At 44.4% G+C, this 23199-nt stretch overlaps 1 protein-coding gene across 1 annotated transcript; it reads left to right on the top strand.

The window, feature by feature from the left end:
• The first annotated feature begins 1658 nt into the window (after nucleotides 1-1658).
• fignl2 (fidgetin like 2) lies at nucleotides 1659-18939 on the top strand. Its single transcript, XM_035159625.2, has 3 exons — nucleotides 1659-1795; nucleotides 3347-3487; nucleotides 14322-18939. Exons 2-3 carry the CDS (start codon nucleotides 3463-3465, stop codon nucleotides 16358-16360), a joined length of 2064 nt encoding a protein of 687 aa, XP_035015516.1. The 5' UTR covers nucleotides 1659-1795; nucleotides 3347-3462; the 3' UTR covers nucleotides 16361-18939.
• Nucleotides 18940-23199: the final 4260 nt, after the last annotated feature.

Here is a 23199-nt window from a genome sequence, read left to right as displayed (position 1 = left end):
GTAAATGATTACAATTTTAAGGTAATGACAATTGCTGCTAAATCCAGTCTTTTGGGGGGATTGTTCTCTGTCTAAAGTTGTATGAGAGGTTTATCAGTTTCACCTTGCAGCAACTTGTCTTTTAGCTGACCTGACAGCAACTGGTAAGTCGACTCACAGTCACTAGTTTTTGTTTTACTTTTGGGAAAGAAACATGAACCCTGTGGCTTTGCTGTGATGGGTCGCCCTGGTGGCCACAAACTGGAAACCAGCATTTCAATCGTAAAATGAATGAATGTCAGGCAGGTGTAAAGTAAAAACACAAACTACCACAACCAAGATAAGTCTCATCCACAAAAGGAAAAACAAACGTACAAAATTAGAGCCCGACCAACGTGGATTCTTTGGGAGTGATGCAGATACTGATATAAGGGAGTTATAAATGTAATCGTAGCTTGAACTTTGAATTAAGAAAATAACATTATTTTAAAATGTAAACATAAACGCATTGCTTATCAGCAAGCATGAATGCTGATACTGATATATCAACAGGGGGACCACTGGACCTTGTTGAGCAATAATTGGCTGGAATCTATTGCAACAATACGACTTAACGTTGGTCTAACTTACTTATTTATCTTCCGTCAACCAGTGAGCAGTTAGAGATAAGGAAGAAATCCTACGACATCTTTGATTTTATGTAGTTTGTTATGACTTTTTTGTGACTTGCTAACTCTTGTCGAGTTGGTATTTCAACTTTCTTCTTGGAAGGATTTTTCTCGGGGTCGGAGGTCTGGGTTCTGGGAGAAGATCATTTTGGACTAAAGTATAGTAGGACAGTCCTGGCTGAGGGCTGTGTGAGGACTGGACTTGTGAAGTGCTGGTTTCAGGATTGCTGTGATTGGGGGTGGAGCAACTGTTAATCAGTAAATATCTCTAAACTGTGAGCTGACTTCTTCTTAAACAAATCACCCTTTTTTTTGTGCCTGTTTAAATGTGCTCCATGCGGAAGACGTGACGTGTGGGTGAGACAGTTGAGAAAGATCTTTGACAGAGCTGAGAAACAAAAAGGTTATTCAGTAAAGTAACATTGTTTCTGCTTTTGAGCATTTAAGCAGTTTAAATACTTTGAATGAGTGACAAGTAATGAGTAATTAATTACATTTTCCAATTTGTCATCTGTTTTAGTCAGTCAGAAGAGAATCCAGCCATTGTTCCTCGGTGTGTGTGGGTTTTTTCAAAATCACAATCTGACCACTGTTCCTTCAGCTCTGTCTTAATCCTCCTGGGGCCAAACCAAACTTACCCTGGTCCTTTCCCTCCAACCAAAAAGTCTCTCTCCCTCTCTCTCAACTGTCATCAGTGTCCAGGCTCTTTCTCCTTCAGAGCAGGATTGGTCAGTCCCCCACTCTCTGCGCTGCCCTCCCCTCATTCTATCTGTCTCTCTCTCTCTCTCTTTATGCAAAAAGTATTTAAGTAGGAGAGAGAGAGAAAAAGAGAGAGAGAGAGAGAGGGAGGGAGGGGAGGGAGAGGGGGATGGGAGATCAATGGGGGAGGGGAGCTGAGTGCTCACTCTGTTGTCACTGGCCATAGAGAGGGAGGGAGGTAGAGAGAGAGAGAGAGAACATAGAGACAGAGGGAGGGAGGTAGAGAGAGGGAGGGAGGGAGGGAGGGAGAGAGAGAGAGAGAGAGAGAGAGTGGAGTTGTGTCCCATATGTGGAAAAAAAGCATAGCAGTACACACACTCTGGTCTGGTCTACTCCAGGGATTATCCTAGTGCTTTCAGATCTGATGGAGGACGTGCAGGCATGAATCGGTAAGGCTGCCTGTCTTCTCTGCATCTCTGTGTTGATCTGCTGTCACAGCCCGCTGCTCTTCCTGCTGTTTGACTCGGCTCTGCTGAAGTTGGACGAGGAACCCGAGCTGAGCTGAGCATGTTGTAGAGAATCTGATTTTTGGCCACTGACCATGAGACGTTTTCCCCAAACCTCCTGACTGTAGCTCTGCCTTCTCCTCTCAGCCCCTCTGGACTCTGCAGGAACAGTGTTTGTTTTCAGTGGAAGCTGTGGTTTGCTGCAGAAGTGTGTAGTTAGTTTCTCTGGGCTGACTGAGTGTTTAGAAGTTGACTGTCAGTTAGAGCAGAGGGGGTCGTATAGTCGGTGTTGTACGTGAAGCCTGTTGGTGTCCAGGGTCAGCCGTGTGGTCATTGCGTAATTTCTTGTCCATAGGAATGGTGCATGAGTGAATGTATATACTGCTGTTTATATTTACACATGCCCAGAAAGATAAACTCTCTTAAACTAATCCAACTTTATCCAAAAGCATTAAATGTCAATGTTGCATTGGGTAAAATACTGGTGTCTAAAAGTTGTTTAATATGTTTGAGTTTTATTTCCTTGCTAAATCCTCATCTTTATTTATAGAGTGAGAGTATATTTACTGCAATATTTGTGTATTTGTGGATTAAATGTTTTCACATATTTTAAAAACTGGAAGACAATTGCAGTCAATTGCCTATTGTTCTAAGTCTATACTCCTTAATGCAGCTAATGCACAAATGTGGATTAAATAAAATAAAATTTGTCTACACATTTTTTAGAAATTACACAAATGGCTGCTGTGAAAAAACTACATTTTCAGACAGTTGTTTTAATCTCACGGTTTTGCTCAGAGAGGCAGATAGGTGCTTTATATCAGAATAAAACAACACTGGAGGATTAAACTGATGTTAATCTGTGCATGATTAAAATGTGACATTTACAACCCAAACCAGAATGGATTACTTTGCCATATTTTCTATAAGTTGGTTGAATTTATTAAGTTTTCAACACATTTTCAATGTTTTTCTCCTCATACTTACTTTTTTTTTCCTTGGTGACAAAAGCTAAACTTTGAAATCATGGGAGACATTTTTTTTTTTTCTTTACCTTTTTGCCTGTGCAGTTCCAAAAGTGTTTGTTCTCCTAAGAATGCAGTCTTTATTGCCCCAGTGCACAGAGCAATGGTATGCATGAGTCTTTTTGTGAGGCAGATTTAGAAAGCCCTCTTTAGAGGCTGCACGCAGCTTCACAATCAGCTTAATGCCTGCCTATAATGAATACCCTTGTGTGCGTCAATTTGGGAGAGTGTGTGTGTGTGTGTGTGTGTGTGTGTGTGTGTGTGAACTCGTGTTTTTGTTACACTGATAGCGTTCTCAGGTTGGTCAGTAATTCTATCATGCCCTGGCTGAATTCTCGTGTGTGTTTGTTGCTGTGAGAGCTTGTGCGATCGGTCGGTTGACATGTGAGTGTTTGTCCAGACATTGTGCAGCAGCCTGTAACTGCCTCACCTCCCTCTCTCTCTCTCTTTTTCTCCCTCCGTCTCTCAGGGTTGTTCTGTTGTCAGCGCGAGCTTGTGCCAGTGATGGACCACAGCCGGACGGATACTAACCTGAGCTGGTGTTCACGAAACAGCATTCCTCCTTACTGAGACCAGCTCCACAGAATGCTGAGTCCTATTGTCCCCTATAGTGAGTACACTGTTCTTTATGTCTTTCCTGCTGCATGTCACCTCAAACAGACCCACTTGAGTTAGTTGGACTTTGCCTGAATCAATGACACCCCCCCTTCCTATACTCCAGAAATAACCAGGAGTGGATACTGTGTTGTGTAAGAAGAAAAAAAAAGGCACAGGTGAAGTGTTGCATGCCTCTGTGCAGAAACAGGCACTTTTTTTTTTTTTCCTTTACGTGACTTGTTGAAATGCTAAACCCTCGGCACCGGCCCCGTCTGAATGTTTCATCATCAGGCGGAAGACACAGATGGGGAAGGGAGAGAGGCAGAGGGAGACTGGAGGGCTGATGGTGTAAGCTGCAGAAACCCCTCAGTTCTGCCACTGTCATTTTACCTATACAGCTCCGGACCCACCACCATGCCGCCTCCCGCTCTCCTTCCCCTTTTGCCCTTCTCTTTCTTTTCCCCCTTTAAAAATGCTGACCTTAATAACTGATGTGTCCAGTTTTTGGCCTCCCCCTTTCTCAACCACCCACCAGGTTTCATTTGAGTCCAGTGCGCTGGCTCTCCACAACAGCATTGTTTGCCGGCCAGCATGGGGCTGCCTCCGCGGCCCCGGCTTCAACAGCCCCCTTTTTGTTTTTAACCAGCTCTTTAACTTGCCTCAAATGAGCATTATCGGGCATGACAGTTACAAGAAAAGAGGGAAATCGCACCGAATGCTTAATTTAAAAAGTATTGCTTCATAATAGATGGTAAAAAAGTTTGAATTTGCAACAAAATGGGGTGCGGAGGCCGTGTAGAGCAAGTGTGTGGGTGTGTGAATTCAAACTGGACAAAGCAGCTTGATTAAAGCATCTCGAGAGGATGTTTGACAGTTTCCATTACTCTTTGTTTGCTTTTTGTCAATTTCACCCTTGAAATAGCCAATGTTATTATTCGACCACTCATTAGATGAATGGAATTCAGAGCTGAATAAGTAGTTGACCGCATGTGTTGTTATGAAACATGTTCCCTCACAAGTGGTTGATTTAAAGCCTGTTCTCCCAGAACATGTTGTGGCTTTTTCCCATTAAATAATGTTTATACATAAAAATCCAATTAGGGCGAGTTGCTTACAATAATTGTCTTCATGCATGCTGGTGTTGCTTCTCACAAGCGCTTGTGTAACTGGTCTTCCCATCAGTTCCCTGCACCCTGCTAGTCCATACTCAACGCTGCTGCAGTGGACGGCACGTCCAAGAATGTCACAAACTGCTGGTGGAATAGTTAGCATGCCTCCGGAGCGCCACACTGCTGGTCCTTCACGGGAGTCTTCCAGTACATTACGTACCAGCCTTTGTGTGTGATTATCTTTTATGATCAGGACGCACAAAGCTGGTTTTCATCTGCTCTGTCCAGCAGCTTGATGGCTTTTTTTTTTTTTTCATGTACAGAGTAGCTCTGTTCTGCAGCGCTTCTGCAGGGGTGAGATCGTTTCAAAACAGCCGGCCAGTGTGCACGTGTGTAGACAGGGGGATCGTATGAGCGCACACAGCAGTGTAAGGTAGTCACGCTGTTTACTCTCAGACTGGTGACACAAACACACCCCTGTGCTTGGTGGTGACACTGCAGCTCACTGTCTTTTAGTTAAAGTCTGTAGTCACGATTCTAGCTCAACAATAACGGACTGTTATGGACTTTGCATATGTGCAGGACATGCGAAGACTCTCACCTCCGTGTTGAAATTCCCTTTGTGGGAATGTCGAGCATTCCCACATCCCAATCCTATTTCTGACTCCTGCTGAAGGCATTTCTGCCCCAGCACATGGACTGGTCCCAGTGTATGAACACACAGTTAGTAGAGCCATCAACACACACCACTCTTTGTTATCAGGACTGCCCTGACATATCCAGTTGCAAGGGTTTAGATGGCACATTCAGCCAGTGTTTGTCTGTCGTTCTTCCTCTGTGTGTCCGGCCTTAGTCCTCGTCTCCGGCCAGTCCAGAGGACTTCAAGCTGGGGCGAGTAGCCCTGGCTGGACCTGAGAAGAAACCTGAGAGAGATTCCAGGGGCCATGGATACTCCTGGAGGGATTTGGTGCAAAGAATCTGTAATCTGCACTTCAAACACACTCTTAAATCAGTCCCAGGCCGCCAACCCAGGAGTGCCCTAACTCTTGTTGCTGGGGGGGCCCCGCTGGTGTAGCGATACCTTTTCTTTTAAAACAGCCCACATACACACAAACACACAGATACACACATGGGGCAACCACACACACACACACAGTCCAGATCTGGCAGTTTTTATAGCTCTCCTCTGCCTGACCCCTCTCTGGCTCTGTTTTTATGTTTTGTACGAGTGTCTTTGTGAATGACTCGGCTAAGTCATGGAGTAGTTTGTATAGAAACAAGAAAGGAGTACAACTCGTCCAGGCCCCTGAAGGAGCAGGTTGGAGGGGCCATACCAGCATCTATTCCTATTGTCGGCAGAGTGGTATGAGTGGTGCCGTGCAGGGGCCTGTGAGGCCCTTGAGTAAACACGCAGCTGGCTAAAATGTGTGTGAAGAAGAGCCAGGATCATTAGTTTGGGGTGTGAATGGGCTCTAATTAGCCTCCAGTGTGTGTGTGTGGCTGTGTATGTGTATGTTTGCATGCCTCTGTTACCTCAAGAAAAGAAGGTTAGGGACCCAGGGCCCCGGGAGTCCACTGGCCCTCTGCTCTGTCTCTCTCTGAGGGATCATCAGCTCATTAAGGAGACCTCCGCTCCCGTTAAGGGCCAAATTAAGAAGCAGGGAGGGAGGTGAGGCTCATTTGGATGGCAACACTTCACTGGATTCCTGAGGCAGCAGAATTCAGAGCTCGACAATGAGACGCAATGTCTTTCACACCAGTGCAGCTCATTAGTAAATGACTACACTTGAGAAAATACTCAAATTGCTGTGCCATTCGGTGTTTGCAGTGCAGTGATCATAATATGCACGGCCATGACAGCAGGGACTGTTGAATACACTGAGCTCTCTCTAATATGTGTGTGTGTACTAACAGAAAAACAACAAATCCCAGAGCTGTCCATGTGCCGAGGGTATAAGCTGGGAGCACAGAGGGGCCGGGGGATTTGGACAGAAGGGAGGGAATGGAACATGCACACTGGGAATGGGGGGGAATAAGGGAGGTGGAGAGGCAGAGAGCCGGGGAAAGAGGGAGATTGCGAGGAAAAGATATAGAGCTGAATAGGGCGAGATAGAGCAGAGATTGGGCTAGTGAGACAGATGGAAGGGGCGATTGGTCATCACAGAGCCTTAGGACAGCTGTTCTTTGATATATTAGTGGACACAATGACCTAAAGCCAGCCTGCAGTCACAGAAAATAGGAACCCTGTTTTTCTTGAAGGACTGGGGAGGGAGCAGGGGGGGTTGTTTGCCATTTGTGGACATGCGTTTGCAGGCACGGGGGATGGGGGAGTTGTTTCTAAAATTACGAGCATGAAGTGACGCATCCAGCAATTATTCCGCAGGCTTTCTAGTTTTGGGAGAGAGCTGGGAAAAGGGCTGTACAATGAGCACGCACTCAGATGGGAACTTTCCTTTGCTGCACTGTCATTAGCAATTCTAAACAGGTTTGTCAATTCATCAGTGTTAGGAAAAAGTGCCATTTAATAGTTTGGCTGCAGCTCCTCTCCACCCACTCTGCACAGCAGCAACCTTTAAGGACAATGTGAATGCTTGTTCGCAGCTTAAGATTTGCCACATATTACTCATTTCATTCTCTTTTCTGATTCGTTTATTTATTTATTCTAGTAGATTAATAAATACAATTCTAGTAGATTAATAAAAGTTGGTGTGATTTTGTTATTCTCCAAAATGCACAGTAGAGCGCTGTCACGTTGTCCTTCCCTCCGAATACAACCATGTTTTCTGCACAAGCTGACAAAAACTATTCTGACAGCTGGCCCGAAACATTCCCAAAGGGCGATGAAACAAAAAATAGAGTCAAACTGTCATGCTGATACATGGAGTACAGATAGCTCTTTCCACAGAAAGAGGAACGCATAGAGATGGGGAAAGAGAGAGAAGCGTGCATGTGCACACACACACACACACACACACACACACACACAGAGGACATCCCTCAATGCCACTGCAGGAGATGGGCCCGTTCCTCCTGGGATTGGACTGGTGAGGCGTGTTTGAAAAGAGCTGCGTCTGCTCCTGCTCTGGGCAGCAGGTGTGAAAACTCCCCACCAGAGCTCCCGCACTCTTGTGTTATTACGTCTTTTTAGGGCCATGAAAGAGGGAGCAGATGAGCCAGAGGGAGCGAGAGGCAGAGTGGGAGTGTGGGATTGTCTTTCTTTTGATTGATAGCAGCCCTGTGACTAACACATAGATTTATAATAATTTTCCCTAGCAATGCCCAATTATGCATGGCTGATAAATTATGATGCCTGTTGTCTGGTGTGTGCATTATCCCCCGTCTTAAGGCAGTTTGGGAAGGGTCTCACGGACTGACCTCGCACTTCCTTTAACAGCTTCTTGGCAATACCCCACATGAAAACAGGGGCTATTCAGCATGTGTGGGTTAACTCGACTTTGTGTAACACGAGTTTTAGTATAAGAAACACGATCCGCAATCTATGTGAGGAATTTGTTATTTTGAAGTGTGCTGGTGCAAACTGTGCACGAGCTGATAAAATGTATATGTCATTCCGAAGTGAGAGAACGTCCAGAGACAATTTTCCACTGTCTTCACTTGCCAGGCTGTAAAATGTGGCCGGCCTCCGAGATTGGTGTTTTTATGACAGGCCAGGTAGTGTGCAGCGGCAGGACGGCCGCAGCCCAGTGAGAATGTCCTGCTTGATATTAGTGCCATAAATCACAGTGAACTTGAGAACAGAGGACTTAAGGGCCTTCAAGAGTGAACGACAAATCAAGATAAATAACAGATTCTCGGTCGCCTCGTGCTCTGTTTGAAACTCGACTCATAATCATTCAAAACAACGCAGTTAATTGGATATGTTTATCTAAAGTGAACTGTAGCATTTAAAGATTTCTAGAAAAAATATAGAATATCTACGACATCCTAATGTCCAGAAAGCAGCAGTTTCATTCATTAACTCCTTTGTCATAACATAACAACTGATGCAATCATCAGAACGTCAAGTTTGTGATTTTTCAGCATTAATATATTGTTTCTCAGACTCATATTTTCTCCTTTGTTATGGCTTTATGGTTTGTATTATAAGTGCATTCATTTCATTTTCTGTAAAGCATCGGTTTGGTAGATGTGGTCTTAAATTCAATCCCTGACATCTTGACACAGCAGCTGGAGCAGCATTCTCACAACAAATTGACTCTGCCCTCTGTGCAGCCTTTGTTGAAACATTGGAAGAATTTTGTTTTGGCATTAAGTAAGTTGATTGTGTGTATTTTTTTGTGTGGACATATTTTATATCCTGACTATTGCACTGTTTAAGCCTTTCTTATCAACAGTTTCATATAGACCATTAATAATAAACTTTTAAAGGAAACCGATCATGCTTTTTATTATTTTCAAATAAATACAAATTTAAGTTTGAATTAATGAGGTTGACCAAAGCTCAGACATCACTCTGCTCTTAGCACTATAGGTTCCAACAAGCGGCCTTTTATTTATCTCAGATTTCTTTATACTGTCGTCCACGTTATACAAAGCTTGTTCCATCGAAAAGGGTCTACTGCAGTGGTATTATAGGCATTTAATATACTCCACCATACAAAATGTTTGCAATCAATTTTTTACTATCTTGTAGAAATATAATATTTATTTCTGTATGTTTGTATATTAATTTCCTCTGTATAGAGTCAGTTTATATGAACAGATTGTCATTGAAAGACTAAATCCTCAAAGTTTGACCACTCAGAAGAAAGTGGGCTTTTAAGGACACCTGAGACAATATTGTTTTGTTTTTGTATTGTTTCATTCCGCAGCTCAACTCAGAGGCTGCATTAGAGATAGATAGGGACTTTGCTGAACAGTGATTAATGCAGCGCTTCTCTGGCGGAGTTCCAGATTAAAAATATATTGATGGAAATGTGTATAATAGGTTTAACATGTAATTATGCAGCTATATTTCTCCAGAGAAAGTATGTATTTCATGACTTTCAGGCATTTTTATAAAGTTGGAGGACATATCTTTTTAAATATATAGTATATTTTGTATATGAAGAAGTTGACCGGCTAAGCAACCGTCTGCAGGTCTGCATCATTACTCTGGATATTTATGCTTGTAAGAAATAAGAATTAAATAATGATCAAAAAAATATGAGGAGGACATATGTTTCTCCATCTGATTTGCGTCTCTGTGTGGACGTGCACAATCGAGTGGAGGAGCTCTCTCCGGTCACTGGTTCGGGGTAGAGATCAGCCCTGAATAGAGCCTTGATTGGATTGATCCACAGCGCCCTTGTTTACAAGCGGCCTATTCACAGTCGGCACGGTTTAATAGCACGCTGTCCCAGAAGGCTTGTTGCATCCGTGTCCGTTTTGTTCCTCGGGGCAGGGAAAACAAAAGTGCCGGGAAGGGAGAAGGGGAGAGCAACCTCAGGGGAGTTGTGAAACGGCACTGGAGCCCTGCATCTCTGGGCTTCCTGCCAGGATAGCGTTTCACCTTACCCACTGATTCCTCTTTTATAGAAAGCCACAACACGGTCTAGAGTACTCCAGCCTTTATGGGCCAAAGGCTATTTCAGTTTCATCCAGTCAGCAGCAGATTCAGTGACTGTGTACTAGACTTGAGCATTCGAGGGCAGGAATCACAAATAAACCCAACACACTCCACCCCTGAGCCAGAAGTGGTCTAATTTTAATTTTAGGGCCTCCTTAAAGTAAAGTGGGTTTTCTGGTGAAGAGAGCCGGGCCACTGTCTTCATCACGCACTCCTACAATAGGACGCAGCGCACACAGGTCCCTCAATAAATCCCAGGCCAACACAAAAGCTGTCAGTGGACTGCAGCTGAATAGATTAATAAGATTTCCATAATTAGACAGGCCCCTGACAATAGGATCCTTCAGGCTTTGTCTCAGGGCCAACTGGATTGTCCGAGCCGCGCACGTCTGCTGGACGGCCGTGCACAACAATGGCCGAACAGACAGTAAGGTGGTCAGCGGAGGAACATCTGTCTCTCATGGGGCCGAGAAAACAGATGCACACACACACACACACACACACACACACACACAAACTGGGAGATTTCATGTGCATAACACAAGGTTCCTATGAAGATATATATGTTAAATATATATAATAAATAAATGACATATCCTTTCAACTCTCTTGTGACTCATAAAAGTGTTTTTAAACTATAATCCTCCTTCTAATATGAGTGAGACAGCATTGATGGGGGTGTGGCGTATGTGAGGGACGAAAAATATATCACGATTAAAGTTGAAACAAAGCTTCTTCCATCTGGATTCCAAAATGCACAATTTTTATAATAGTGTCTTGTTTCTCTGTTGCATAGAATCCTTTACAATCTAGCATCGTACTGAAGCACACAGTTCGTTGGAGTCAATCTAATCATCGCAGCGTCACTATCCCCACATTGTCCTGATTTCCGACTTCTAATCTTAGCTTTCTTCCCATCCCTCCTGTGAATTAATCTACATGATGGCTCTGATTTAAGCAGAAGTGTAGATTAGAGTTTGCTCAGTTTATCGAGTGCTACTGCTCTAAAAACCACAATCCGGCAGCAGAAGGCAAGATCTAATTACACGGAGAGAGCTAAACACTGCACTGAAGCCCTGCTGTTTTCATCGGGGGTGAGTGGCGGCCTATCACTCATCTCACTCACTCTGCACATACAGGGACAATTATGGAGTGTAAAGACGTGTACAATTTATCTCGGATTTAGGAGTAAACTGGTTTCCTCAGGTATACGCAGCTGGCCCAGGGGGAAGTGTGAGAGAAGTCAGTTCTGCGTTGGTGCTACTGTGATGATGGAGTGGACAGCAGTTAGCCTGCCTCACCGAGTCCTCTAATGTCCGCTCCAGTCCACTTAGAGGGGGACGAAGCGCCTGCTGTCCACTCTCTTCCCTCCCTCCCTCCCTCCCTCCCTCCATCCCTCCCTCCCTCCATCCCTCCATCCCTCCATCCCTCCCTCCTTCCATCCCTCCCTCCCCGCTGCAGGTTTTATGAGCTCCCCTGGGCTCTCATCCATCTCTGTCACACACAGGCCCCATTATTGGGGCTGCTCACAAACTGGTTGGGCTGCAGATGGGAAGGGCCTGCAGGACATATATGGTTTCTGCAGTCCGGACAAAGGCCTGCAAGTCAGACCGCAAACAAATATGTGTTCATCTGGGTGTGGACAAGCCAATGTCCTCAGCATGTTTGTAAGAATCTGACAGTGTGAGAATGTCCTTGTGCATCTTGTCGTGGTGGGTGTGTGGCTGCGTGGGTCAGCCGAAGCTTAGGCAAGTACTTGAACTGGTTTGGCCATTGGGAACTTAAGGCAGTGGATTTGAATATGAAGGACATGATAATCCAATGGCCATCTGGTCTGCTGGTCTCATTTGACTGAATAAATAACGTGCGTAATCTGAAAACACACATGGGGAGGTTTGGAAAAGCGGGGGAAAAAGAAAGAGGCCAAAGTTAAGGAGTGAGCTAGAGAGCAGCAGCAGCAGCAGAATCACAGGCTCTGGATATTGAGATTTGATTTAAATGGCAATAAGAAGCCTGGCTCCACACACACAGACAGCCATGAATAATGAATCATCGGGCGTCCACTGAAGGGAAAGCAGTGAGGCCAGTAATGACGGCTTTTGCCTTATTCCTTTTTACCTACCTTTTCTAGCCGGAGCAGTTGTCACCTCAGGGTAAATCACAGCACTTCAATAATGCCAAGCTATGTGTGGAATGTCAAGCTAATGCCTCAGCAAGAGGCAGTGCTAGTCTCCAATGAAGCAGATGATTTTATTATTATAATTGTGATGTATTTGGTTGATGCACACTTAAACGTAAACTCTGTACTTTACGATAACATAGAGACACTATGAAATCAGCTTTGGATGGCAAACCTATAGCATCGAATAGCATGCAAACATTAGAATTAGCAGATGCACTTTAGGGAAAGCAGTTTGTAGCTGTTATAATTAATCAGTTAGATGATGATCCTAAAATTAATCTGCAACTATTTTAGTTCATTTTTTTATTCACGTTTTAAGCAAAATGCCATACATAAGCGCAAATGTCAGAATATGATGTTTTCCCTTGTCATACATGATGGTATCCTGAATATCTTTTTAGACCTTACCTTAATATGCGGGGTATTATTACAGATAATTTTGATTGATGGCAATTATTAGATTCATCAAAAAAGATGATTGTCAGTTGCAGCCCTAAAGGAGTTGTAATACTACTTGGTTTAACAACATATTTTAGAGGATGACAAGGTCTTTTCATGACCGGACATGGGTGGAGGACAATTCATGGAGGAAAAAAATGTTTTTCTCCTGTTAGCTCTGCGATGTGCTCGGTATGTAGCAGCCATGATCAATCAGACCTGGGTCCGTGCTGAAGTCAGCCAGAGGAGCAGACATTCCACTTTCCCAATGTTCCATGGGAGACTGTGCTGATGAATAGCACACTGTGCTGCACACCCAAACCCAACCCCCCTCTTTCTGTCTTCCTTTCTTTCTTCCTTTCTCTGTTTCTCACTCTCTCTACACCACTGTCCACACACAGACCCTCCTTCCCCACTCCCTCCCTCCCCCTGTCCAGCCGGCCAGTGGGCCTTTGGAGCGCTGGTGTGCGGTGGGTGGGTGGATCGGTGGGTGGTAGGCGGGGGTGCAGGGCGGAGAGAGCAGGCATTCAGAGCAACATGCACTGGGAGATAACAATAGCTCCTCTGGGAGACATGCAGATGCTAGCAGTATAGGGAATAGTGGTGGGATCTTATCGCTACTCTAACATAAGCTGGGAAAGAACACATCCATCCCCCTCAATCTGCTTTCACTCTTTTACTCTCTGCAGCTTTCTCTTTCTCCTTCCACCTCCCCTTTTACCTTCCTCTCCCTCTCTGGGAAATTCGAGCTCCCCAGCATGATGGTAACACTGAAAAAAGTTTATTTTACAAACAGAAGAAAGGCCATTTTTTGTCTCTGGAGGGGGAGCGAACGGACATGGAGAAGTGTCTAAACTTCTGTCTAGTTTACGCATCTATATCAAGCCGAACATAGTTCATTACTTTTGGTTGAATGCATGTTGAGCTCTCTTACGACAGTGTCATACATTTCTGACAATAACAAATGTAGTCAGGTATTTGCCTTTTGTCCCCAGTTAGATTTAAAGTGGGGGCTGTGTCTTGTCTTCATATCAAAGTCACACTTTCAGAGTGTTTTAATAACAAAACTTAAAAAACTTAAAATAATAATAATAAACAACAATAACAACCAAATGATATTGAAGAATATCTAAAAATTCCTAACCTACCCTATATCATATTATTCTTTCTTATGTAATTCCATTTAGTGGTGACTCAAACTTTGCTTGGGATGTGTCAATCTCAACTATAAATTGTATATAAGTAAAGTGATATTTTATATAAAGACCAACTTTGATTTTGAGAATTATTTCAATATTAGTCATAGCAATGAGAGAGACTAAAACTGTTTCCATTTTCCAGTTAGTGATAAGGAGTTAGTTTAAGGCCCTCTATAGTACCTAATGGATTTATACCAGGATCAGGAAGCTGTAACAGCTCAACCTTCTACCTCTGTTCTGAAGAATATAATCACTACGACACCAAGGTCCTATGTTTGATAAAACACAGTTACTGGTAAATGTAATTAGAGTAAAACTATAATATGGTTTCTCTGTCTTTCTTTTGTCAGGTCTGTTAAAGATGCACTGGAACCCAGAGCATGCCCAGCCTCTCAGCCAGTGGCCTGAGCAGCACCTGGATGTCTCCTCCACCACCTCATCTCCGGCCCACAAGTCAGACTTATACTCTGGCCGCGGCCGCAACTCCAGCAACTACGCCTGGGCCAATGACGACATCTCCGCCCTGACAGCCTCCAACCTGTTGAAGCGCTATGCTGAGAAGTACGCTGGTGTGCTGGACTCACCATATGACAAGCCACCTACTGTTGGCACCTACCATGAGCCAGGAGCCTTCGGGAGCCTCAATGGCCAGAAGACTGAGCTAGAGCCCTGGCCACTGACACACAGCACTGATGCCTCCTATTCCCTGGTGCCCCCGGGAGGCCACGACAGCCTCTCAGGTTCCAAAGTTTTAGCCACATCTGGGGGACTACCGGGAGTTGGCAGTGTGTCAGTAGTGAACAGTAACCTCTCAGACTCCGGCTACAGTGGCAGCAGCTCCTGCAGTGGCTCCAGTGAGTACCCCAGCTACAATGGCACCTATCTTTCCTCAGGGTACTGTCCCCAATCCAGTGCAGCACTTCCCCCTTCCTCCCTGCACAGCCTCCAATCCACCCCTACTCTGGTCCCCAGCTATAGCCCCACCACACCTGTCTATAACTATCCCCCAAGCACATACCCTCCCCAGACCAGCCTCGCCCCCAGCTATAGCCACCCCTCTGCAACCTACCTGGCCTCAGGTCTACCCGCCCCAACTCCTGTACCCTCGAGGCCCACAGTGGTAGGAGGCAGCTATGGTTACCACAGCACCACCCTCGGGACATCTGAATCTGGAGGAACATTAAAAAGAAAAGCATTTGAGATGAACGTAGAAAAGGATGAGGACGGGGATGGCTCTCGTTACAGGAAATATGGCTACGACCCCTTGAAGGCCGGGGGAAACTCACCCTACAGCGTAAATGACAAAGAGTGCCGGGGAAATGGCTACAACGGTTCAGGCAGCACAGACCCTCAAACCTTCAAGCCCAGTAAGGCCTCCTCCCAGCCTCTGGTGTCTCCTCAGTATGGAGCAGCAGGGGAGTACAGCCCTCCAGCAGGTATGACAGGGGAGAATGGTGTAACAGAGCAGGGCTTCAACCAACAGCAGCAGCACCGCGCACAGGCCCACAAACGATCCCCACTATGTGGTCCAACTGTTGAAACTATGAAGAGCCCAGATCCCAGATTGCTGGACCTTGTCAATGGGGAGTTATTAGACTGCAACCCGGCCCTTGGTTGGAATGATCTTGCCGGGCTCACCCATGTCAAGACTGCCCTGGAGGAGGACCTGCTGTGGCCTGTGTTAAGGCCCAGTCCAGTTGTGCGGCCACCAAGAACCGTCCTGCTGTTTGGCCCCCGGGGAGGAGGTAAGACGACGTTGACTCGTTCTTTGGCTTCACAACTGGGGGCGTCCTTCTACCAGTTGAGTGGAGCCATGCTGGCCTCTAAAGGGAAGGCCGAGGCAGAGCACATTCTGGGGTCTCTCTTGCATGTGGCAGGGGCCCGTCAACCGTCAGTGGTGCTGCTTAGTCAGGTTGAGGCCATGGAAGAGGACGGGCTGAGGCAGACACTGCTGGCCACCCTGGAGAAAGCCCAGGTGGGGACCCCTGGTCTGGTGATTCTTGTCTGCACCACTGGCAGGCCAGATCTGCTGCAAGACGCAGTTCATCAGAGCTTTGCCAAGCGATATCATGTTGGCCTGCCAGATGTAGGTATGCGCAGGCAAGTGCTGCTGCAGGCTGTGTTGCCCCAGGGCTGCAGCCTGAGCGAGAGGGAGCTAAGTGCTGTGCTTCAGCGCACCGATGGCTTCTCAGTGTGTGAGCTGCTGCAGCTCAGCCAGCAGGCGCTCTCCTCAGCAGCCTCCCCCACTGGGGCCATGCATGGCCTCCCCACATCCTCCAAACCCCCAGCCTTCACAGACTTCGAGAATGCCTTCTGCAAGGTGCGCCCACACACCACCACAAAAGAACTGGACACTTGTATAGAGTGGAGCAAGATGTATAGCCACTGAGAAAGCAGCCAGTCACTGTACTCGGACTGCAATATGAACCTGTCTTTGCTTTGACATGGCAAGCCTTGGGAATGTTTTGTTGTTGTTTTGTAATTACAGATTATGAAGCCAAAAGAGCCAGAGAAGTTCAAATATACTGGAGAGCTGACAGAGTTGTATTTCTGGCAGAAGCATGCCATGGTGTACTGTTTTTCTTTTTTTTGCTATGAATATCCGCAATATTTTATTTTTCCCAAAGAGAAGAAAGATGAATAGGCCTTGCTGAGTGGGGTAGTGTATTAGTCATTTGGCCAATGGGAGAATCTGATAGCTATTTGGATCTTCTCTGAGATCCTGATTAGCCTTGGTCCAGGACAAAATCAATTATTTGTTGCTAGGTGACGTGGTCCAAGATTATGGATAATCAGGGTTTGGAAAATACCCCCTTTGACTGCTACTCTCAGGATTGTATTTATTGCCAGTCCAGTCCATGTTATCCTAATGTTGATTTAGTCTTTGGATTGTCACTAATCATTGAGTACGAAGGGCTCGGGATCAGCAACATTTCAGCAAACCTCAGTTTTTGACCAAAAACATGTCAAACCAAATGAATAATCAGCAGAGCTGTTATATTTCCTCAAAAGGGACTTGCCCTCAAAATCACAATATATCAATATTCTCGATAGCTTATTAATAAATCTTGAAAAAAACTGGCACTCTATTACTAGATTTATTCACATTTATTAAACATGACTATATGGCCGTCCCTTGCCGGGTGTTCAGTTGCAGTTACACTCAACACATTTGCTTGTAGTGTATCTTCATTCAACTATTCTCCCAATCTTGAAATGGTACAGACAGCTGACTTTATTATTATCGTTTACTTCCATATAATTGTTTTATACACATTCCTCATCAAGGGCAGTTTTCCTGAGACTCACACTTACAGAGCCACACCTGCACACCCAGCTTCTCCTACAGCGTGTCTGTTTTCTATTTCACTTACTACTTTTTGTTTTCTTAGTATGTAGTCTTGTTTGAAATGCTCAGGAAGAATTTCTTTACCTCAGAAATATGAAATAAAGAATGTATGTAATCTTAGGGTCTTAGTAGGGAGGGTCGCAGAGCGGGATAAAGGAGCGAGGGGAACCCTGACAGTCTTGTAATACCCACTGCAGCTGGGCTTTTACCTCGGGAGAGAAACTTGAATATGCTACAAAGAGTAACATTGAATGTAATTCAGGTATTTCAAAGGATATTTGATGCCATAAAATCCATGTATTATTATATATGACTATATAAATGCATTTTCTTTTCTGTTCTTTTACCTTTTATTTTTATTGTAGTTTATGGTGGAGTGATGTTTGTCTTCAAGAATGCTATGTAGTATACAGAAAATATTCCTTTTTTTGTTGGACAAACTGCTCGCAGATCTCCGCGTGATTCTGTGTTTACATATCCTGTATGTGCTAGCCGCTGTCTAGAGTTTTACCAACGCAAAAATATCATTTGAAAATGTAAATACAACACCACGCACAATCACACGTGTGCACTCACAGTGAACGTCCGAGCACAAAATACCCCCCCCGCAAAAAAGAAAACAAACCAAAACAAAAAAACTAAAATGTTATGCGCAGCTTTCAGCAAATCCCAAAGTGTGAGGATTCACAGTTAATGTGTAGGTATTGTGGATGAGCCCAACATGGAGACAATCCAGACAAATCTCTCCTCCTGCAGCAGAGCGGTCCGACTGCTCCGTTTTAACAAGCCGGAAAAACCTGGTCACTGGACTGCAGGTACAGAGGTCGTTGGTGTTAGACTGTTGCCATGGACCTGAGGACGTATACACACACAATGATGTAATATTTCCTACCGACCTTTCCTCCCTCTCTCTCTCTCTCTCTCTCTCTCTCTCTCCCTCCCTCTCTCCCTCCCTCCCTCATCACTCTTTTCCCTCTCTCCCCTGTGCAGTCTCATTAGATTGGATTGCCCCCTGGCCACGAGCCCCGGTGGCCATGTGGCGTTGTATCCTCTCCCCCACCCCCCTCCCCGCCAACCCCCCACTCGCCTTTCCTTATACCGATTCCTCCGGAGTGGAAGTGGTCTGATTGATGTCCAGCAACCTTATATCACAGTGCAGCCTTCCCCTCTCCAGCTGGTGGCTTCAGTCATGCCATACAGCCAGATCAATCAGAGTGACCCCCGCTGTGCATACTGATCACTGTCTCAGAAACTGAAAACACATTTACAAGTTACAGAGCGTCCCCTGCCTCAAGTGGCAGGACATCGCCGGCCGTTATTCACACGTAATTACAGAAAGTGAAATAATAACGACAGCATTCGGATTAGTCATTTCCAGTTTGTCCAACAAACAAGCTTTTATTTTTTACATGTTTTGATCTGTTGTTCTTGGTTATTGTACATTTTCTGTAACCATTTCTACCTCATTTTTGCGGCATATTGTACATGAAAGTATTTATTTCATGTCTTTATTGATGTCTGATAATAATGTTCTTGAACTGTAATGGTCTACCTCAGAAAAGACTGTATTTTAAGAGAAGAGTATCACACAATATTAAACAGAATTTGTCAATACTGTACTGCAGTTGTTTTTATTTTTCGATTTTTTTCCAAGGTGCTGCATTTGACCCGAGTACTGAAACTACGCGATGCTGGTGCACGGTGCTTACCTCATGTGTCTGTAGCCTGGTTTGACCCCAGCGTCGAGGGCAGCGCAGCTACTTAAAGTGATTGGTAAATTCTTTATCGTGTAAACACAAAAGAATCACGTCAGGAGGTTCTGGGTTTGTTCCAACATTAGCGCGGATCGACTTCACACAGTAGGATGTACAGTCAGCAGGCAAAGTCAATACGAAAAAAAATGAAAGCTGCACTGCTGTTATAATTAAAGCACGGCTGTGTGTCGTGACGAGTGTGTATCTGCGAGAGGTCAAAGATTAGAAAGAAAGGATAGCCACGCGTGTGAGTGTTTTAAGATGAAGACCGAGAAGAGCACTGTGTGTTTTTTGTGTGTCCACTTGCACAAAAGTTTGTCATCCTGCGTGTTTGTGCGGTTTTATGCGTTGTGGCGTCCAGGGCAGCAACAGAGGCAGTGCTACTACACCCCTGAGGCTTCAGGCCCAGCACCAGAGCGCAGAGGTCCTTCATCCCTGTCACTGTCTGTAAACAACAGCTCTTCCCAGCGGCCTGCCCCGTGCTATTCCGGGCCCTTCCTGACATCTTTCAAAGCCTCAAAAATAATTCGAGAGCCGAAGCAAAATCTGGGCAACTCCATGCAAAGCAGTGAAAGTTTAGGCGAGGCCCGGGTACTGGGCGCGTCGCTCCTCGGTTATGGATAGCTCTGTCAAAGCGAAGTTTGAAACATCTGTGTCTGAATCCCACCAGAACAGTGGTGCTGGTGGTGTTGATGACACAGTAATTAATTGTCTAATAATGATGCATAGCTCTGTTATAAGTGCAACCTTGTGCAGCGGCCGCCCTTCATCCTCTGATGAAGGATAATCGTTTCTGCAGCTGTTTCAAAATTAGCTTCTATCTTTTTCTGTCACAAACTCAATAACATAATCCACAGAGCAACACAACCTTGTAGGCAGGTAAAGTAGACCATGTGGTAATGGGACATTGGAATACGAGGGGGGGGGGGGAGCTTTTTCCTCCACTTACATACTTATTTAACACTTGAGTTATTCAACCTTATAATAAGGGACATATCTGGTAATTGATAATGACGTCTCAAAGGTGGTTCGTGTGAAGTTTACCTCCACACAGTGTGATTGTGTTGCTGCAAGGTGACTTATTAAACTTCAGAACAGTAGCTGATTGGCTGCCTTCTTCATAGATACCGACAGTACTTCCATAGCAGGGCTTTCAGTGAGTCACTTCCAGTAGGTGACGTCTGAAAAGCAGTTTGTCCTCTCTGTCCTGAGTAATGCCCGTCCTCGAGGAAGTCAATCATTTTCCTTCTCCCTGCTGATTGGAGGTAATTAGGCGAGCCCAGTTTGTAATTGGATAATAAAAGATGCTAATGAGCTGCTGTCCTATTTATTTATACTGTGGCAGTGAAGAGGACACAGCCGTCACACTTTCCTCACTGCGATACAAAGTTATACTGAAAGGACATTTCACAAAAGTATTACCTTCATACAAATGGGTTTATGATGGAGTTGAGGGTATATAGTATATAATAGTTGGTCTTATAACGTATTAAACTATATGATAATGTCAGAAGTGTGCATCTGTAATGGAAATCCGAGATTGTAGTCTTTGCATTGCACTGATGGATGCATGACCATTTTGTTTGTTCAGTCTTTATGTATTTCTTAGTTTTGCGCTGATGGAGACAATTTTTTCCGCCTGCACTCAACACAAATAACCGATTTTCATGTTGTTCATGCCATTCTTCAGCATCTGCTTCATTCAGAGGAGCTCGAACAAAAAGAATCTCGAAAGTTATTTATGGAAACAACCTTCATAAAAAAATTTTAAAAAATAGACGTTCATTCTCTGAATCTCATTTCGCAGCGACACAGTCCTCGTCTCTACCTCTGCCGCCGTGCTGCTGGCCTTCCATTGTCCAGGCCTTGATACTGACAAGGTTGACATCAGAGGAGAGCTCTGACACTTGGTGAGTTAGGACTGCCAGCTGTTAGCAATCAAGTCTATTTTGAAGTCAGGGACACATGGACCCCCAGGGCCAAAGCAGCAACTAGCCCGGCCCCCTACCCTCCCCTCAACCCAGCCTACAACTTCCAAAACCCCCTGGTCCCGCAGATAGAGAGCACAGCTGTATTAGTTCCAGATGTTGCAAGACCTCAGCGAGGGCCCTTTACCTAAGAGGACCCCAGAAACGATGACAGAGGATCATTATGCGACAAACAGCAATAACACAAAGATTTGAGCTAAAACAAATGTTTTGACAACAAATCTGCGCAACTCACCGCAAAAAAATGCCTCAATTGTCAAGTTCCAAATGACCGTGACATTTCTTTTATTGAACATTTTGTGATGTGATTTTCTCAAACTCTTGTCCTTGTCGGAGGAAGAGCTGCATATCAGGACAGAGAAAGCCTGATCGCTGCAGACTGCTTTTAGAGAACAGGATCAATGCTGTTTAACATTACGTATTGGCTTTCTCTTTCCTGGAAGGTGTAGCTGTCATCACAAATATTGGCCTGAATACTAAAGAGTCTAATCTTTATGGTCCAAATCCATCAAGCCGGCTACATCTGGCAGTTCAGCACAGAGCAGCATAAGACCTGAGGAGAGAACATGGAGAAACTGAATCCTGACCATTAGAGGAAGATTGCAGCAAAAAACAAAAAGCAAATCTAAAATTGTAGATCAATAGAAAAAGAGGAAACAATGGAAAGTCCTCAGCTTCTATGAGAGAATCTGATCAAATCTTTGCAGCTGCATTGTTTCTCTGTTGGAGAGGTCAACCTCAACTCTCAGGAAATTGGACCTGACAGGTGGAATGTCCTGCCCCCTCTCACATGACTCAACTGTTATCACAGAATAATAGATTTATAGGAGAATGGACAGACCTCTCTTTAAGAACGTTTGAATCTGAGGCGTCGCCGTGACAACGACTGCAAAATCTGATATTGACAGATCAAGTGATCAAAATAAAATCCTGCCACAAAAAACTTCACTTACATCATGTTGGGGAGCCCGCACGTGATCATGCAACATCTTCTATGATGATCTAATTTCAAACAGACCCCTGAACATTACTGAGGACCAGCAGGGTTTCTTCAGGGCTATACCGCCCTCACGTGGCCAATCCAAGAACATGTAAATCCCCAGATTGACCAGATTGTGCCACGAATCCCCTCAGATTAGATCCAGATAAATAAATATAAATTTTATATGTTACATGGATTTATTTTATCGTAGAGCTTCGTCAAAATATATGAATTTAGTCCTGAGCGATTAAAGTACTGAACTCAGTCTGCAGACTCACAAATGAGACGCAGCTTTAAATCCAGCAAAGTGGATTTTAAAATAACAAAATGCAAAAAGGACAATGAGATCAGATGAGGAACGTTTACAATTATAAACAGCACACGGTTACATAAACATACAATATACGAATAAAATAAAGATACAAACAAAACAAGATTAGAACAGCAAAACCTCCCACTGCAAAACAAAATCGAAAGTGTAGTGTAACATGTTAAACTCATATTGACGACCCCTTGTGGCTATATTTTGGGAAGACTAAAGAAAAAAGGGAGTCAAACATGACAAAAGCAATGAACCTGCATAATTATTATTATGTGCATTTTTAAGTATTTTAATTGATACAGTATAAAGTTGTATACTTTATCTTGTACTTAACACTGATTTATACTTTGTTTTCTACTTGTGACCACATGGGTCATGTCTGGAAAAATCCTGTTAAATATATATATTTTTCAGAGGCACTTCCCAGTGGGGGTTGTGGATTGTGTGTGAACTTCCATGTTTGTGGTTTCACACCAACCCCTGCGACCTCCAACAATCAAGCATCACGGCCTGGATGTGACCATATGTACCACTATTCATATTATTTATTCAATACATATTTTTGATCATTTATTTTTTTTTTTTAAATTTAATTAGTGTTTCTTAAACAAGTACCATTGTTGGCTGCTCTCTGCTCATGTGTGGATTGTGAAAGGGGACTGGAAAGTGGGAAGTGGGAAAAGATCTAAATCACCTGCTCTCTACTTGTGCTTGACGCTACAATATATTAAAACAAAATACACATATACATAGTTTTGTGATCCTGGAGGCAAACTCCAATTGGAATCCAAGCAATAAACTGTAGTTGATTGTGAATGTTTCTATTCAGAATG

The sequence above is a fragment of the Hippoglossus stenolepis genome, chromosome 6 (genome assembly GCF_022539355.2).
Source record: "Hippoglossus stenolepis isolate QCI-W04-F060 chromosome 6, HSTE1.2, whole genome shotgun sequence".
Classification (NCBI taxonomy): Eukaryota; Metazoa; Chordata; class Actinopteri; order Pleuronectiformes; family Pleuronectidae; genus Hippoglossus; species Hippoglossus stenolepis.
The sequence above is the reverse complement of the archived record's forward strand: the minus strand, read 5'-3'. Positions and strand labels throughout refer to the sequence as shown.

Coding starts and splice junctions, on each gene's coding strand:
- fignl2 (XM_035159625.2), top strand. CDS start 3,463: ATGCTGAGTCCTATTGTCCCCTATA. Junction 3,488..14,321: donor GAGTCCTATTGTCCCCTATA/GTGAGTACACTG, acceptor TTCTTTTGTCAG/GTCTGTTAAAGATGCACTGG.